The 18,640-nt window shown below is 31.0% G+C and overlaps 2 protein-coding genes across 3 annotated transcripts in view; one reads left to right on the top strand and one right to left on the bottom strand.

Moving 5' to 3' along the window:
- Positions 1-18,524, bottom strand: part of LOC139511361 (FK506-binding protein 15-like) — a 35,775-nt gene extending 17,251 nt beyond the window's left edge. The window contains exons 1-15 of one of the 2 annotated variants that reach the window (XM_071298023.1): positions 18,385-18,524; positions 14,916-15,013; positions 13,964-14,030; positions 13,408-13,477; positions 12,657-12,731; positions 12,241-12,339; positions 10,458-10,613; positions 9,718-9,786; positions 7,927-8,070; positions 6,790-6,924; positions 5,835-5,966; positions 5,419-5,596; positions 4,743-4,810; positions 4,306-4,378; positions 3,491-3,520 (exon numbers count right to left, since the gene is read on the bottom strand). In XM_071298023.1, coding sequence (XP_071154124.1) covers positions 3,491-3,520; positions 4,306-4,378; positions 4,743-4,810; positions 5,419-5,596; positions 5,835-5,966; positions 6,790-6,924; positions 7,927-8,070; positions 9,718-9,786; positions 10,458-10,613; positions 12,241-12,339; positions 12,657-12,731; positions 13,408-13,477; positions 13,964-14,030; positions 14,916-15,013; positions 18,385-18,437 — 1,447 coding nt within the window. In that variant the 5' untranslated portion in view covers positions 18,438-18,524. The remainder of the gene's footprint in view (positions 1-3,490; positions 3,521-4,305; positions 4,379-4,742; positions 4,811-5,418; positions 5,597-5,834; positions 5,967-6,789; positions 6,925-7,926; positions 8,071-9,717; positions 9,787-10,457; positions 10,614-12,240; positions 12,340-12,656; positions 12,732-13,407; positions 13,478-13,963; positions 14,031-14,915; positions 15,014-18,384) is intronic. The other variant, XM_071298024.1, reaches the window with a different exon arrangement.
- On the top strand, positions 499-3,718 carry LOC139511362 (uncharacterized). Its single transcript, XM_071298025.1, has 2 exons — positions 499-898; positions 1,207-3,718. Exons 1-2 carry the CDS (start codon positions 849-851, stop codon positions 2,654-2,656), a joined length of 1,500 nt encoding a protein of 499 aa, XP_071154126.1. The 5' UTR covers positions 499-848; the 3' UTR covers positions 2,657-3,718.
- Positions 18,525-18,640: the final 116 nt, after the last annotated feature.

The raw sequence follows: 18,640 nt of genomic DNA, 5'->3' as shown, positions 1-18,640 counted from the left end.
GTGAACTCATTAGGCATTTTGCACTGCAACAGGCAAATGTAATGTTCTGAATATATTGCCTTTAATAAAAACAACTACATTTGTATTTTCAATTTCCTTTAATACAAGAACTATTTTCATAAACGCGCTATAACTTTTCCATATATATCATCTGAGTATATAGATATTTTAAAGGTTTTGACAATACTGTTTATTTAGTTTTAATTCATCAATTTCAGCCCAAACAGTCCCAAGTTGATAATTTTTCTTATTCTTTAGATTATACAACAGTAATTTATCAATTATTTAGCTAATTCTAGTTTTCTTTCTTTCACCTTTCAATGCTGTTGATTGCCCATAAAATATGTTATCAAAAATCAATGTTTAAGTGAGATCTAATGATATTCACAGCTTAAATAATATACAAAGCAACATATGGTCTTTCCATGGCCAACAACAAGTGTTAAAACTCTGCACCTGAAGACATTATAATCTTCTGTAAATATTCTGATGACTATAAAATATTATATATATAAATCTATTACAGTTTTTACACAGTCTGTTACAGTTTTATAAAAATATCTTCTATTTTTTTTTTAGGAGAAAGATTGTTTAAAACAATATGATGATCTGAAATAATAGGGATTTAGGAAATCAAAGGATTATTAAGCTTTGGAAATGAGTGCTTAATGGTTCTGGAAAAGGCAATAGAACTAGAATTGGACATTTTGAACATAAGGAATGCAGATAGTTGTGGGCTGGAATGCAAATTCATTTGAGTGAGAGGAAATTGTTACATTGTTATGAATTGGAAAACAATTTTGAGCAGTTTTTAATTTCCAATAGCACAAATTGAAATCTTAACTAAGATGGCTGATGAGGGAAGATATCTATTTGGGTCAACTGATAACATCCTAAGGTATAATAATAAATATGATACTTTTCTTTAGCGATATGTTGTCATGCAACTATCATAAATCCATTGAGTGGTTTTCCATTTAAAACCACTTTATAATATTTTGATTGAAAGGTCATTCATAATTTATATATGTTTATAAATATAGAATTTTCGGTTAAAAAATAAAAATACAAGCAATGAAATGGATAAAATTTCAGATACATTTTATCACATTTGATGCTTGGCTGCTGTCTCCTTAGTCGCTGTATGTATACTCTACAGGTCTTTTAATTCAGATCAATAATAAAAATCAAATCTTTATTTTGTAGAGATCGATCAACTGGAACAATCAATAAGGCTGCAGAGGACGGTATTGAACTTGGTCCAAGGACAATACAACATGACCAAAGTGTGGAAGGCACATCCTATCAAAGAATTAAAACTACTGTTGGATGTTGTGCTTGTACAGAGACTAACAGAGACAAAATTTGGTTTCAGATTATTCTCTTTAGTTTTGTTTTACTTTTTGATGTGGCAGATATGTTTTCTGATTGGTCACTTTTCTGTGATGTCATTAAAATTAAAAGTGGCCTAGTTTTCGGACCTCCTGAAACTGGAATTATTTATGCATTACTTTGTTTTTCAGTTTTAGGAACAATAACATTTTCAGTAGAAATTGTCAATGTTTGGCTGGAGATTTTCTATCACCAACCGCTGATAGACCCGGAATTAGTCTGTATGTGTACGGTCTGGATAGAAGATGTACCACAAATAATTATAAATATATTCATTGCTTTGTGTCGCGAGTATGCTATTAGTTACTATCAAGTTGTAAAAGCTGTAGTTATCATTCTTGGAAGTCTAACTCGTGTTTTAATGGCCTTAGTTAGATTTGTTGATCGTCAAAATGACGATGAGACAGAAGACAAACCATCTAAAACAGGATTTAGACATTTGTTTTATAGAGTTTTCATTATGCTTGGTCTATTCCTACTCTTCTTCTCATCAATAGCCATCTGTTTCTTGACATTATTCGAACACACACCTGACGGATATATCAAGTTTGGAACCCCAAAAGGACTGTATCATGGAAAATATGAAAGTGAGAAGTTTTTCAACAATGTCAGTGTATATCTTAACTTACCCATATTAGAGTTTGACAACGCCACTGACAATTCTAACATCAACTGGATAAGATTAACTTCTATTTATGACATAATGGAGAAAAAGAATGAAACGTTTAAGCTTTCTTATGATAATTCTACAAAAAGTAAATTTGTACTATGGCACTCTGGACTGACAAATCAATCAATCTTAGAAGCAAAAGAATGTTTTCACCTTTTTTCTGACAATAAAACTCTGCTAACAGGACCAAGCGACTGTGAAAAATTTCTGAGAAGTGAAACAACAAATTCTGTAATTATCCAGTTTTCATTGATTCCAGAGAAAATACCTGAACTTGCTTTTGGTGATATACATTATAACATACAATTTCAGGACCAAGCTGGATGTCATAACGTAATCCCACAGCCTGTATCTGACATCAGCCATCGGATCGAAGGAGGAGACTATCATCCTGTTATACATTACTACAAAACCTTTAATATTTCACAAACAAACCATCTAGTGTGGGAGTCAGCAACAAATCCAAGATTTTATCACCAAAAGACAGACTTGACTGATATAATCTCTGTATGGAAAACTGGATTTGCATTCTGTGAAAGTACAGGAAGTTTGGCTCCACATGAAGATTCTTTGATTGATGTTAATTGTATTTAAATTAATAATACTGTTTTTCCTTGCTAATTATCATCATCAATGTTTTATGCCATTAAAATTGCTACAACTAAGAATTAACTTACTAAGTATATGGAATATATTGGGATTTTTTCGTGTACTATAAAAGTAATATTTGTTGTACAGGTTTTAAAGGATTGCTTACACTTCATTAGAATAAGTGTATAATATTATTTTTTTACTGTTACATTCGAGAATTAAGGGAATCTTAAATGTTTTTTTATGTCAATTTGTAAGAATTTAGAAATAACATTCATAATTGCTGATCTAAATTGGTAAATGGGATAGCTTTGCATTTGAGCTTGAATTAATCATGTGCTGAAAGCTTATAAATTGTTTTACATTGGAATGACATTGCTCTGCTACATCCAACAATAAATGTTTGGTAAGGTATTCATTCAAGAAGGATAAGTCTATCCTGTAGGAATGGCTATAAGTAAAAGTGCTTTAGTGATAGTGAATGATAATAAACAAATGGCTGGCTTAAAACTAATGTACATGCAGTTCTGCCTATAAACATACAATTTGTTTCCATTGCTAACTTTAACTTTTTTTTATTCTAGGAATTGTTTTGTGCTTTTAGACATGTTAGACAGTACAATTGATTGGTAATGTTTTCAAAGAAAGATAACTCTAAATTCAAATACACTAATAAATCATTTTTTTGATTATATTTTCAAGCATTTGACAATCATTGATCTTGATGCAAATGAGTGTTTTTACAGTAAATGAAGCCATATTTTTAACAGTGCAATATGAAATCTAGCAGCTATATTGGCATTGGTAAAAAGGCTGTGTAAGAAAGAAATGACATACTTTTGTCAACCGACTGTGTGTGTAATTGTTCTATAAATTGTTAGATAAAATTCATATACAATATGTATGTACAAATACATTATAGGGTTACACTGGATTATACAAAAGATGAATTATGCATTTTCTGTATATAATATCAAATAAGCACTTCACCATAAAATACCTGTTTTACAAAATTACGTACAGTGACTTTCAGTTTAAAAAAATATTAAAAGACCTTATACTTTGTGTTAGTTTTCTTGTTCATTGTATCAACATAGACTAAAAGTCATATCATTGTATCAACATAGACTAAAAGTCATATCATTGTATCAACATAGACTAAAAGTCATATCATTGTATCAATATAGACTAAAAGTCATATCATTGTATCAACATAGACTAAAAGTCATATCATTGTATCAACATAGACTAAAAGTCATATCATTGTATCAACATAGACTAAAAGTCATATCATTGTATCAACATAGACTAAAAGTCATATCATTCTTATATTACCACTTATTGTTGATAACAAAAAAATAACAGACTAAAATGATTAAAAATGCAACCTTTCTGGTGATTTGTAATTAACACTTTAATAAAATCATTTGCTTTTGTTCAGTACCAAATTTTATGACCAATAAATAAAAACATTGAATTGCATCAAGCCATGTCCATAATTATAAATATAACATTCCATGCACCACAAAATATTCAGTTTTTTTTAATTTATAATATACAGTTCAGATCAGAGTGACTAGATATTGTCTTCATTTAGTATTTTGAAAGATGATAAGAAACTCAAGTGACTATCTATACATTAACTGTAATACCTGGTTGCTGTTGATATTGAGGATTATACATTGGTGGTTGACCAGCAGGGAACTGACCCATTGAAGCTTGTGGCTGTAAAACACAATCAGAATCACACAACTGACATATATAACATCTAATTCTGATTAAAAATTCTTCTATCATCTGTTGTAAATCTATTTTTGGTCTTTAATTACCTGTTTTGTTTTGTTTTATAATGCCACCTTATTTGACAGTCACATATATTATACTGTGGATTTATCTATTGTCATGGTAACCAAATTTCCAGGATTGAAGATTTAGTGAATATTTGATTTCATGATTTTGCCAAAGTTTGAAAGCAATCTGATAGAAAAATTTGTTAAAAGTTTATAAAAGGGCATTGCTTGAATTTTTATATATGAGTCATATTTTAAGTCAGAGAATGATATTCCTACATGTACATGTATTAACTAACCTGCATTTGAGGCTGTGTAAATCCTTGTTGAGGCTGATATACTGCCATCTGTTGGGCTACAGGTAAATCTGTGATTAAATTATAAATCATCAGAGAAATATAAAACACAGATTTGTAATGCCCCAAAAAAACTATGAAATTACAAATTGGAAAACTTTTAAAATCCAATTCCAAAGAAAGTCTTCAGTTTCATGTATATCAATCTTATCATACTTGAGGAAGAGTGCAACATGAGAAAATTGAATCAAATCTGACAGTCTTATTCTTGTGACTCTGAGAAGACAAATCATAAACTAAACAAAATTAAAAGGGTATTACCTTTATCCAACCAAAACAGGTTAAAGATTTTAACAAATTGACCAAAGCGTTCTCAATTTGTGATTCAGTCTTATTCTTGTGACTCTGAGAAGACAAATCATAAACTAAACAAAATTAAAAGGGTATTACCTTTATCCAACCAAAACAGGTTAAAGATTTTAACAAATTGACCAAAGCGTTCTCAATTTGTGATTAATATGAGAAATCTTGCTATAAATCTAAGTAAAAATCCAATAACACTGGAACGACAAAATAAAAAAATGTGAACTCTTTTTAACACTAATTGAAAATATTTATAACAGATTCCTGGAATTATTTTCAAAGAATTCTCTTGTTTTTGTATGAAATGGGGACTTACTCTGAACAAATGCTGGTTGGGACATCCCTGGTTGCTGTTGTTGTATATACTGTTGAGGCATCGTTTGTACCATGGGCTGTGTTGGATGAGCATGGACAGGCTTTGGTTTTGTAAACTTTGGTTTGGTGGCATGATGTTGTGGTGGACTTTCTGCTATAGGCTGGGGTGATTGAGGTTCCTGAAATAAATAATATTTAATTTAACTTTGAAAAAATAATTTCGACATTATAACTTGAATCTGGTTTGGTAGCTGTCTAACTGTGGAAGTATTTCGTTTGTGGATATAAAAATTCATTCTATTTGTGACCTATAACTGTTTATAGCCACGTCATTTTAACTCTAGTGGAAAGTGGTCTCAATGGCAATCAAACAACATATTTTTTGCAGGAATCTACAGTAACATAATTTGTACTTACAATAGACCCCTCCTCCTCCTCTCCACTGTCATCCTCTACCTCTACAGGTGTGGCCCCACCCATCATTGGTAATATAGGCTGACCCATCTTTGCCATCTTAGATATAAGTCTGGCTTTCCCAGATTTACTAGTCTAAAGGAAGAAGAAAAAGTGAAGAAAAAATTTAGGAACTAAATGTGTTTATTATAAAATGGCCAAACTAACTGTAAAATGTAAGTCAATTTTATGAGCCAAGGCTCCGTGTTGAAGGCCGTACTTTAACCTATAATGGTTTACTTTTTTAAATTGTTATTTGGATGGAGAGTTGTCTCATTGGCACTCACACCACATCTGCCTTTATCTATTTATGAATAAAATTGAGAATGGAAGGGGGGAAGAAATATTAACTAATCTGTAAAATGTATGCTGATAAATAATACATAAGTTGTAAAAATAATAAATAAATAAACCGCTTACAATTTCATTGTGAAGAGCCAACAGGAAAGTGATTATCTCAAAGTTTTGTTGAAAAATAGTTTTCAAAAATTCCAATAGTATATAAGAGCTTCTAGGTCTTAATGGTATTTGAAAGCAACTAGCAATAGGTAGAAAACATGTGTAGATGAAGTTATTCATAAGAATTTTTCAATGTTTTACCCTTGTATGAAAATGAGTAAAGGAATACTTTATAAGAAATTAATTTGTTACCTTGGTGTAATAAGGGGTGAATGGAATTTACATTGATTTTGAAAATGCATACACCCTTCAGCTGAATTCTCAACACCTGTGTAAAATTTTGTAAACCTAATTAATAATCTTCAAAGTGTAAACATAAGACAAGTACTTTTCATATCTCATTACATCTGAGAAAACATTAACAATTAATTAAATGCTTCGCTCATGTTTTAACATTTATAACAATTGCTCTGTTTACAAATCTTACTACAATATAAGCCATTTTTATTTGTATACTAACCGATGTACCCGACATCTGATCTGAGATGGACTTTGTTCTTTCTTTAACAGTATGCTCCTCCTGATCATCAACATGGCTAGGTGTAGAATCTGGGACAGGAGAAGGGCTGGGTGACACACCTTTAGCTCCTTTGATCTAAAAATTAAAATTATTAATCATTTAATAATAATTTAATTTTGGATGTAACACATCGTCTGATTGGCTGACTTTGTTTTGTTTATCAGCTCATTGACATAATTTTGTCATGTGACTGACTCTTCATCAACTTTTTTTCATGATTTACTCTGGATTAAAATGGAATTTAGAATTAAATTATAAGGAATGACTGTTATAGTTTTTCTGTCTATTTGAAATAACATAAAAATGTGGTTCACACTTAAAAATAACCCGTGCACCACATTTTTTTAATGTTATTTCTTTGTAGACAGAACAAATATTACAGTCATTCCTTAATTAAAAAAAAATGTGTGTATATCATCAATGACAATGTATTATTTGTTTATATGTTTATCTTCTGTAATCCTTAGGTTAGAATCTTTTCTGTTATGATACATTTTTATCAGTCCCCCTACTGAATGGTCTACCAATTAACTATAGTCCAAATGTTGAACTCATAATAGGATTTAATGAGTGGAACACCTCATGTAAATTTAAAGAGAATCTAATAAAAAATTAAGGTATTTTCCTTGAAACATGAATTAACATAGTATTCTCCCTCCTGATGAATGGTCTCCATTTTACATTTTTATGATTATCAAACTCCATTTTGAGGAAATCCTTATACAAATTTGATTTGACTAATAACAGGTAGATACTATAACAACTATGCCCAATGAAGTATGACTGACTAGCACTTTCATACATTATAAAGTGTTAAGAGATAATAGACTATAAATCTAAAGATCAAATAATCAGAGTGAAGTAATCAAGTCTAATATCTGGCATATAATAAAATGTAAAATACTAATAAATGAAATACGTAAAAATATACTCTATCACAACTATTCTGGTAATAATCAATTAAAAGTTTCTTGTGAGGGGAGCGCTAAAGTTAAATTCTGGCAACAACAAAGTGATCATCAATAAAAACCTTTTCAATTTAGTTTCATATATATAGAAACATATTTTCAAACTTACCCTCATAATGGTGATTTCAAATATAAGTGTAGAATTAGGCGGTATTTTACTTCCTGCTCCTTTGCTACCATATCCAAAAGAAGGGGGGACAATTAGAATTCTCTTGGTTCCTTTCTTCATACCAACAACACCTGTGTCCCAACCCTGTAATAAATAAAACAATTAAAATGATCTTTAAAGACAATAAGGAGCATAACAGAAAATGGTGAAACAATTTAATCCTGAAATATAACATGTAATCTAAATCATATAAGCTATGTCATGCATGAAATAAGATAAACTTTTATCACAGAGATATGTCTCGCTTTTTGGTAATTTTGATAATGTATATGTTGAAATTAAAATAGCAATACTTTAACATGCAAGTTTTGCAAATATTCAAAGTCAATGAACCATGACTGAAGGTACATGGCTAAACAATCTCCATGGGAATGAGATGTGCCAATCCTATTACAACTGCATACCAATTATCATTAACTTATCACCAGCGGTTCTCCATACACTGACCTAATCACAAATTAATAAAAGTTGGTAATACAACTGCATACCAAATACCATTGACTTATCATAAGTAATTCCCTTTAAACAAACCTAAACACAAACAATCTCCATGGTTATGAGATGTACCAATGCTAATACAACTGCATACCAAATATCATTGACCTACCACTAGTGATTCCCAATAAACTGACCTAATCATAAACTTATACATGAAAGCTAAGCAAAAGTTTCAAAGTCATTAGACCATGACTGAGGGGGAGGGGCCAAATAATCCCCACGGAAATGAGATATAAAATCATTAAAATGCTTATAACACTGCATACCAATTATCATTAACTTACCACTAGTGGTTCCCCATAAAGGCATACACTGACCTAATTACAAACTAATACATGAACCTAAGCAAAACTTTCAAAGTCAATAGACCATGACTGAGGGGGCAGGGCAAAATAATCTCCATAGAAATGAGATATGCCAATGCTTATACAATTGATACTAATTATCATTAACTTACCACTAGTGATTCATCATAAACTAGACCTTATCACAAACTAATACATGATACCAAAACAAAAATTTCAAAGTCAATAGACCATGACTGAGATGGTGGGGCCAAATAATCTCCATGTGCCAATACTAATACAACTGCATACCAAATATCTTCAACTTACCACTAATGGTTAACCATAAACTAGACCTCATCACAAACTAATACATGAAACTAAGCAAAAATTTCAGAGTAAATAGACCATGATTGAGGGGATGGGGCACAATAATCTCCATGGAAATGAGATATGCCAATACTAATACAACTGCATATCAAATATCTTCAACTTAACACTAGTGATTCATCATAAACTAGACCTAATCACAATTTTATACATTGTTGCCGCCTGAAACAGCATACCTATGTCTAGCTTTTTGACTCCGTCAAGCGAGACAAAAAAACGTGTATCTAAATATCCTTTTTATCAGAGTATTATGTTTATCATAATATTAGAATAATGGTGTTTCATAACTGACCTTACAGAGTACCTGAGACCATTCCTTTTTATTTGGTTCATGTTCCTCAATCTTCAAGATCAAAGTTTTGTGGACTATTGTCTGCTTTTCATTTTTCTTTTGGGAATGGTGTTGTCTTTATTTACTTATGGTTTATTATTGCCCCCTTTGTTTTTTTCCCGTTTTCACAGGACTATCCAAAGCATAGTGTCATTTGTTTTTGAACAGGCTGACTCAAGTGTATTGCTCTGTTATCTTGGATTTTTAATATACTGGTATGTTCCTTACCTTAATAACTTTTCCTTTTCCTGTCTGGAAACGAAACATTTTATCTGACTTAGCATTACTGTCAAATTCCTGTAATAACAGAAAAGAAAAATTAATATTTTCATATCTTCTAATACAATGACAGTCATTGAAAACACATAAAAACTTAAGAGGCAAACAATGCAATTTTACATAGGTTTTTTGAAATTCTCCTCACAGCCAAGGTAATTTGTAAACATCTAGTTTACATAAACCTAAATTTTTCAGGCAATTACTAGCTCATATTTATGATAAACTTTGAGTACTGATATAAAAGATAACACAAACAAGAATGTGTCCCCAGTACATGGATGACCCACTCACACTATCATTTTCTATGTTCAGTAGACAGTGAAATTGGGTCAAAACTCTTATTTGGCATTAAAATTAGAAAGATCATATCATAAGAAACATGTGTACTAAGTTTCAAGTTGATTGGACTTCAACTTCATCAAAAACTACCTTGATCAAATATTTAACCTGAAGCGAAACGAACTGATGTACGGACAGACGAACGAACAGACAGACAGACAAACGGACGTACAGACCAGAAAACATAACGCCCCTCTACTATCATAGGTGGGGCAGAAAATGCTTGTCAAAATTAGATAATTTATATAATTAAAAGTTGAAGGATGCTACCAGATTTCAGCAATAAACTTATTAAAATGTGGACGCTGTGAACACAGTTTAGTATAAAACATAAATAAATAATTAAGCACCTGTCCAAAAGTATTGTTGGTCAGTAACCAGCCTGTATATTTGACCTCCACTGATGAACCAGTCTCCACACTGGAACTACCTTCTCCTACATTCAAGTCTTGAGAAATAACTGTTTCCAGGGCAGATCCAGCACTCAGTGCTTTAGCAAGAGCAACCTGAAAATAAAAGTGAAAATCTAAAGTCTATATTCATTTTTCACTGATTTTTAAGAAAGAAATGTAAGAAAGACGTACACAGATTTATGAAAATAGTAATAATGTATAATGTTAATGAATAGTGTTCTGACAGCACACATGTAGTTTTACTGACGAAAAAGTCAAATCTTTCATTAAAATTAGCAATTCTTCAAATATCCAATTCTTTCCTATGACAACTGATCTGACAATTGTTTTTGAGTTGATTAACTTTAGAAAAGTATACTTAATGATGACGTATATGGATTGTAATGGTGCTATGTGGATAAAATTATCAGGTTTCAAGAGCTAAATTCACTATAGTGCAAGAATCCAGACTTTTTTTCACCAAATTTTGGTCATTTTCATATAACTTAAAAGTTGGTGCCCCTTTTCAAAAAAAGATTGTCATAATCTCATTACTGCATGAGTATGCTTATACTCGTAGCATCAACGAACTTGTTTCACTGCTGCATTGCATGTGCTTCAAGATTTATCCTACCCTTTAAAATCTTAAAATCGATCAAGAGCAATTAAGGGAAGGCAACAGTTTAATAATAAAATGATTTTAATGACTCAAAACGATAATTTTCAACCCTTATGTTTCTTTCGATTCTGAAGTCAAAATTCAAATCAGATGTAATGCGATAATACTGAAACGAAAAATTCCGGACTCATTTCCAGGATTAGTTTTGTTTATGAAATTCACAGGAAATCATCGGCTTTTTAATATTTTACCTTTAATAGTGTAAGAATATTAATGAAAATAGTTGCACTTGCTTTATTTAGCATGAAATCATTTTAAATTTACGATTTAGTGTCTAATCTGTGGAAGAGAATTTCAAACATGCGTACATAGTAAACAAAACTCGTGTGTTAGTAGTGAATTTTCTACGTAAATTAAATCAAGTTTTAATTTAATTTTAAATCATAATAGACAATTGTCTTAGCTGAAAAGTAATTAAAATTAATTAAGACAGTTGGAATGGAATTTTAATTTCTTTATAATAATAGTTCGGAACTTGTGATTAATAGCCAGGTGTGAATTAAAAACACAGGTAAAGATATTATCGATCATTAGCCAGTAGCTCTCCGAGGCATTAATGTAGTTATTAGGAGGGCCCTCAGGATTATAACACTTTACTGGAGTGGCAGTTTAATTACATAAAATCGATAACAAACAAAAATATGTTCAAAATGGCGATTATGAAACTCGATCTCAATGAAATGACCAAAATTATTTCTGTTGAAAAATAAAATTTGACCTAAATCCCAAGTACAAGTTTAGGACAAAATATTTTCAGTTTAGGACAAGACTGGCAAATATGACCGTTTCCGGGCCCTTGCTGCAGTGGCTTCTATTTTTACAATAGGAAAAGTTAGCTGACAGTATAAGGGGAGATAATTTTGACAAAGTAGAATCCTGACTGTTTCAACATGAAAGATCAACAATTTCTATAAACATTCAAATTTAAACCACATGTTTGTTAAGATTAATTTCACATCTAATCTTTCTATGTTACAATTTTTCCTAACCAATATTCTATAGGGTAAAATATTTGGACAAATTATCTTTATTCTATAAATCACATCTATTCTAAGTACTTACATTTTTAGCAAACAGTTGTACATTTTGTTCAGAATCAAAATTTAAGGACCATGTCAGTCTACTGTCATCATATATAATTGCATAGTTATTTGGCTGGACCTGCAAAATAAATGTCCTTATACGTAAATAAAATAACATAGTACAAAAGCAAACTTGATTTTGACTCATAACAGAAAATAGTTATCTGGCATAGAGAAAATGTATCCAACATAATCTTTAGGCCACACCAAATTATTTACAACACATGGGGAATCTGACAAACGATGTATAAATTTAGTTTGGCCTTACTGAATTTTATAATTGTCATATGGTTTATAAATAGACCATCAAGGTAAACCTAAAATACCCTTTGACAGAACAATAATTAACTCTTTGATTAAAATGGTTTCAAACTAATAAATGTATTAATTACTTACGGTAAATGTGAATGCTGTTGTTATTTTAGCATTGGTCACTTGCTGTTGCTTGGATACATACAACAAAATCCTGTACTGAAAATTAGACAACAAGAATTCAATTAAAGAAAACACTTAAAATGATTTGGCCCATTTATATATATGTTTATCGCTATTTTGTGCATTTTTCTTTTGATCTTTTGTTGTGATAATTTTCATATCATGCTTCTCGCTTGAGATGGAAAAATTATCGCTAGAAACTAAGGACACGTGGCGTTGCTAAATAAATTGACATGAAATTGACAACGTCGTCACAGGTAAAATAGCAATAAACAGATTATCATTGGTCATCTCAACTCGATTGCTTTTCTCACTTTCGCTGTACCAGCTCAAGCGAGAAAATCAATCTCGTTGAGATGATCAACGATAATCTATAAATATCTGTTGGTTCATCAGAATCAAAATTTATTCAACCCAAAGCAAAATTCAGATTAAAACAAACTGTCACCAAAACAAATATTGTTTATAGTTTTGTCATAAATAAGACCATTGGCTTTCTTGTTTGAATTGATTCATATTTTGTCATATCTGGACCTTCTTTTGCTGACTATACGGTATAGGTTTTCCTTATTGTTTGGACTAGTGAATTGTTGTCTCATTGGCAATCTACCACCTGTATCTATTTTTATAAACAGTTACAATATTTCAATTCACCAGCTATAGATTTACTTAATAGATGCTGTAAACAAAAATAATTGATTTTAATTCTTACGTCCAATGATGTATGGTTGGCCAGTATTGCAGCTCCCAGTTTACCTTGTGTAGCATACTTTCCATCTACACTGAAATTCAATTGTATAAAGATTTAAATGAATATACTTTTTGGGGGGGATTCATAATTCTCAATTAAGCAGATTGCATTTGTAGAACATTAAATTGGTTAACTGTTCAAAACCTGTGATTATATTTACCTTGTGATGATTTTTGACCTTGTAATGATTTTTGAACTACATATAAATAAATGCAAATATATGATATTCTAACTTTATTTGAGGCTTTAATTTCACATCAATCCATGAAAATGTGTCCCCACAAAAAAATATTTAAATCCACAGTTTTTGAATATAAAGTATCATATATATGAAAACTTTTATTTTTGATATTATATTACAGAATATATTTTAATATTGAAAAGGATGAAAATGTGTCATATGTCTTAAAGCTGGATTCTCAAAGAAATTTGATTAAGCAAAAAAAGTACTTTTTATTAGACCAAATATGTGTATGCCAATGTTCTTTTGCAGTTAAGAATGACTTTATATACTCACTATTTATAAGCATTTACTGCTGATGCAAACAAAACACCAGGTGCCCCTTCGGTCTGTGGTGCTGGCTCTGAAACAAATAATGGAGAAATGCATTAACATAAAATTAGATGTGCTGGCTGAAATGGACTTGTAAGGGAAATAGATATCAATATCTTGAGATCATATTGACTTTGAAGAATACCTGTTTAAAATCAGAATTGAGGACAAGATATGTTTTTCATGTTTAAATTTGTCATAATAATATTCAAACAGCTAAAATTGCATTACATGAAAAAAGCCTAAAAGCATGGTTTCAACAGGCGATCAACATTATAGCATTTTGTAACACATTTCTTTTAAAATGTTGTGGGTAATAATTCGAAGCTAATGTTAAAGAATGGTTCAATGGTGTCCATCTTGTTTATTAATAATCAGTAAACCCTTTTTTTTAATAGGGCTCTTCACGGTTAGTTTGGCCATATTGGATAGGGGCAGATTTTTTGAAAGAGGTGGAAATAGTATGAAAGTATGGGAAATTCTATGCAGGTTTCCAAGCAACTGCTCTGTTTTAATGATGTTTTCACATATTTTTCACACATTTTTACCAGAACCATGAAAATCTGCCCCCCTATCAAATATGGCTGAACTGTGAAGAACCCTATTTGAACATGTTACAATTTTGGAAGAAAACCAATTATCAGTTGATTAAAAAAGGATAGCTTATCTCAATTTTCTTATTAATTAAAGTTGTTTAGTTTGTGGTTTGATAAGATTTTGTAATCATGTTTTTACCTTAAACATTATATGTTTACAATCATTTTAGCAACCCTGTTTTATTCATAGTTTTATGTTTTTTTTAATTTAACTATGTCATGTTAATAATTGAAAGTGGTGAATAAATATAGCTTTTGCAAAGAGCTGGCTAAAAAGAAATTGACTGAGGAAACCTTCTAAAATGTAAACATCAAAATACCTTTTGGTCTTGGCTGTTTAGGTGCTGTATAAGTTAAAGATTCATTACCACCTTGGGAACTCTGCTTATCTATACCAAATAAATTTGCTAACCTTGATCTGAAAAAAAAATTAGTAATTACATATTCAAGTTTTATATTGCAAACTGTGAAATATTGATGATTGGTCTTGTTGTACATATATATAGCACAAATTGGATTCAATATGTTCATTCCTGCGTCAAGCAGATTTTTTTCATTTTCAGTTTTTAGCTTAGCACACATCATTGAGCTATGTTGGGTCATAGCATATACTGTCTACTGATCAGATATGAGTTTACTGAGTTAAGAATCTGATGTGTAATCAGGGCTCATGTTACAAGGCGACTGGAGGCAAGCCTAAGGACTTAGAAGTCTCATTCAGATAGCAATACACAGTAAGAAAAAAACTTAACATATATATACATGTACATTGATATTTTTTGCCACAAGTTACAGCTGAAATTCGGCTTTTTCCCCTAGAGAAAATTCCCAATTACTAAAAATAAATGGCTTAAAACTCCTCCCAAAAAAGTTTTACATTTTCCCCAAACAGTGTTGGCATTGGTAGGAATGTTTGTAAATATCATATTCATATTATTATTTTGATCATGTTGATATTAGAATACACTTTTGAGATCCGGTTTTCTGATCAGAATCATCATGGTGTAAACTTGTAACACCTGGGGGTTTAAATTCATTAAGTACCATCTTTGCTTCTGTTTCTTTCCCCTCTCCGAAAAACTACCTTTCAGGTTGAAAATGTCAGACAACCAAAATATACATGAAAAAACAGTACAAAAAAGACAGCAAAGGTCAGCAAAAAAATCGGAGATATGTGTTTAGAATAAAATATACAAATTTCCCAATTTCATTAAAAAATATGCATTTCCATATTTTTTTCCAATAAAAAAACGGTAGAGGTAGTTTTGAAAAAAGACAACAATTTCACTGATGTAATTAACACTCATGATTTGAAACAATCCTCTTTCAAATCTTTCCATTGCTTTCTAACAAAGTATGCTTACTGTTTGTCATGTTTGTGTTATGTAAAAAATGTATGTGCACATGTATGGAAAAAGCATCTTCCATAGATTTTATTTTGAAGGGTTAAAATGGAGAAATATAATCTCTTTGATAAAAAAATAATGCAAAAAATGCAAAAAGGAGGTGAAAATTTGGTCCAATGTAGAATTCATCCATTTGAATTTTTTTTGTTGGAAAGCTTTGCAATAATTTCTGGATGGGGTTGGTTTGACCCCCCCCTTTTTTTTTTAGGATCAATGCTTTTGATTGCGGACATATGATGATGATTGGAACTCCCCTTTTAAAAAGGGATGGATTTGACTCTGCTTTCATTTTTGAACAAGAATGTGTCCACAGTACACGGATGCCCCACTCGCACTATCATTTTCTATGTTTAGTGGACCTTGAAATTGGAATAAATTCTCTAATTTGGCATTAAAATTAGAATGATCTTATCAAAGGGAACATGTATACTACGTTTCAAATTGATTGGACTTCTACTTTATCAAAAACTACCTTGACCAAAAACTTTAACCTGAAATTTGCACTATCATTTTATATGTTCAGTGAACCGTAAAATTGGGGTCAAAACTATAATTTGGCATTTAAATTAGAAAGATCATATCATAGGGCACATGTATACTAAGTTTCAAGTTGATTGGACTTCAACTTCATCAAAAACTACCTTGACCAAAAACTTTAACCTGAAGCGGGACAGACGGACGAACGAACGGACGAATGAACGGACGAACGAACAGACGGACGAACAGACCAGAAAACATAATGCCCCTCTACTATCGTAGGTGGGGCATAAAAATTCACAGGAGCCCTGTCAAAAGCGATATGTAGTTGAACAGGCGTTCACAACAGTGGATTTCATCTGCGTTTTTTCAGTTTTAACCAAGTTCATTTCCATTTTTGTAGAGAAATTCAAAGAAAAAACAATTTATTTCTTAAGAAAAGAGGTGAAAGCATTTACCATGTTTACTTTACAGATAGGTTGTATGCTATTTCAACGAAACAACTTTATCATGATTCATGTTTATATGACATATATTTTCTTTAACCATGTTAACTTACGGTAATTGTTACTCAAGATCCTACATCAGTGTACATCAAAATATTGCTTTTTAGTCAATAACTCGATCATTCAGAAAAAAATAATTTGATTTTTGTCGATTATACCTCAACCGTAACATTCATGCCATTGGAGACTGATTACAATAAAGGACTGCCATCAAATAGGCCAATCTCTCACGAAATATTGCAAATGTAGAAGAAATTACAGAACCCTTCAATCAACAGTACATTGTGTACATGTACAACAACAAGAAAGTAATGAAATGAGAAGACAGTTGGAGACATGACTAACCCTGACAAATGTGCAAGACATTTCAGCCATGAAACCAGTTTAATTTGGCCTTGATAATTTCAGTCCTTATATACATGTATATATATAATTAATATTTTTTTCATAACGGTTCTATATCTGTTGATTACAATAATAATATCAAATGTAATTTTTCTGTGTATGTGATATAGACTTTTATAATAAATATAAGTATGATGATGAATACTGGAAATATATCAGCCTGCATTTTGGGGCCTGTTATATCTGGCTTTGCAGTATGAGTTTTGCTAGTCCACACAATTATGACATCTTGTTTGGCTATTTTAATTTTTAATATCAAACTTGATAAAATTTTACAGACCAGAATTTCCTGATAATATAAAAAGAATGTTTGTAAATTTTAGTCAATCAAATTTTAACAAGTTTGATTTTTGGTAAAATCCAGAAGTGACATATTTTTGATAATTCTGGGAAACCATTTTGAAATACAAGAAAAATATTTGCCCACTTCAAATGGAATCGTATCTTGTCATTTCTTTTGGATATTTCTGGAAATATTTCGCATCAATAAACACAAAAAAGTCTTTTTAAGTAACTATGCAAAAATTACTAAGCAGCAATGAAGATTTCATGCCAAAATTGGGTCTCAGAGTTCCCCCAAAAATTCTCTCTTAAAGTCCAGACGGAAAAAAAGGCTTTGGTGTTAAGACGTTGTAGGAAGACGTCACAGAAAAAAGGAGATTTCTCACAAAAAAGGAAGACATCACAATTTAAAAAAAAGAAGCTTTTCAAGACGTCATAATTATTTGGACATGGATTTTGCTCATTGTTGAGGGCCGTACTGTGACCTACATTTGTTAACTCCTGTGTCATGTGGTCTCTTGTGGAGAAATGCCTCAGTTGCTTTTACTTTTATAACATGGCCGAATTGACCAAGATTATATCAACCAAGGCCGAACAGGCTCCTTTGCCGAAACGTCTTTTTTTCCCTGACTGATAGTCATAGAAATTATTTGACATGTTCTTCTTTTTTTCTTTGCATGCATATGCCCATATATTTTCTACATTCAACTAACTTAGACCCTCCGGACACAAAATCTTGATCGTCATCTTCAGCACTGAAAAACATGATGCATTACTAAACAATTATTTAGAAACATAAAAATATTTTTTTTGGAACTGCCCTCCCGGAAGTCATATGAGACCGAGTAGAGTCAGGTGATTAATTGTTTTCGTATTTGATTTTCGAAAGAACAACCGATATAAAAAGATGTATTTTTTGAATTGAGAATAAACCGATATTATTAAAATTTTTTTTAACTCATATATTTA

The sequence above is a fragment of the Mytilus edulis genome, chromosome 2 (assembly GCF_963676685.1).
Source record: "Mytilus edulis chromosome 2, xbMytEdul2.2, whole genome shotgun sequence".
Classification (NCBI taxonomy): Eukaryota; Metazoa; Mollusca; class Bivalvia; order Mytilida; family Mytilidae; genus Mytilus; species Mytilus edulis.
The sequence above is the reverse complement of the archived record's forward strand: the minus strand, read 5'-3'. Positions and strand labels throughout refer to the sequence as shown.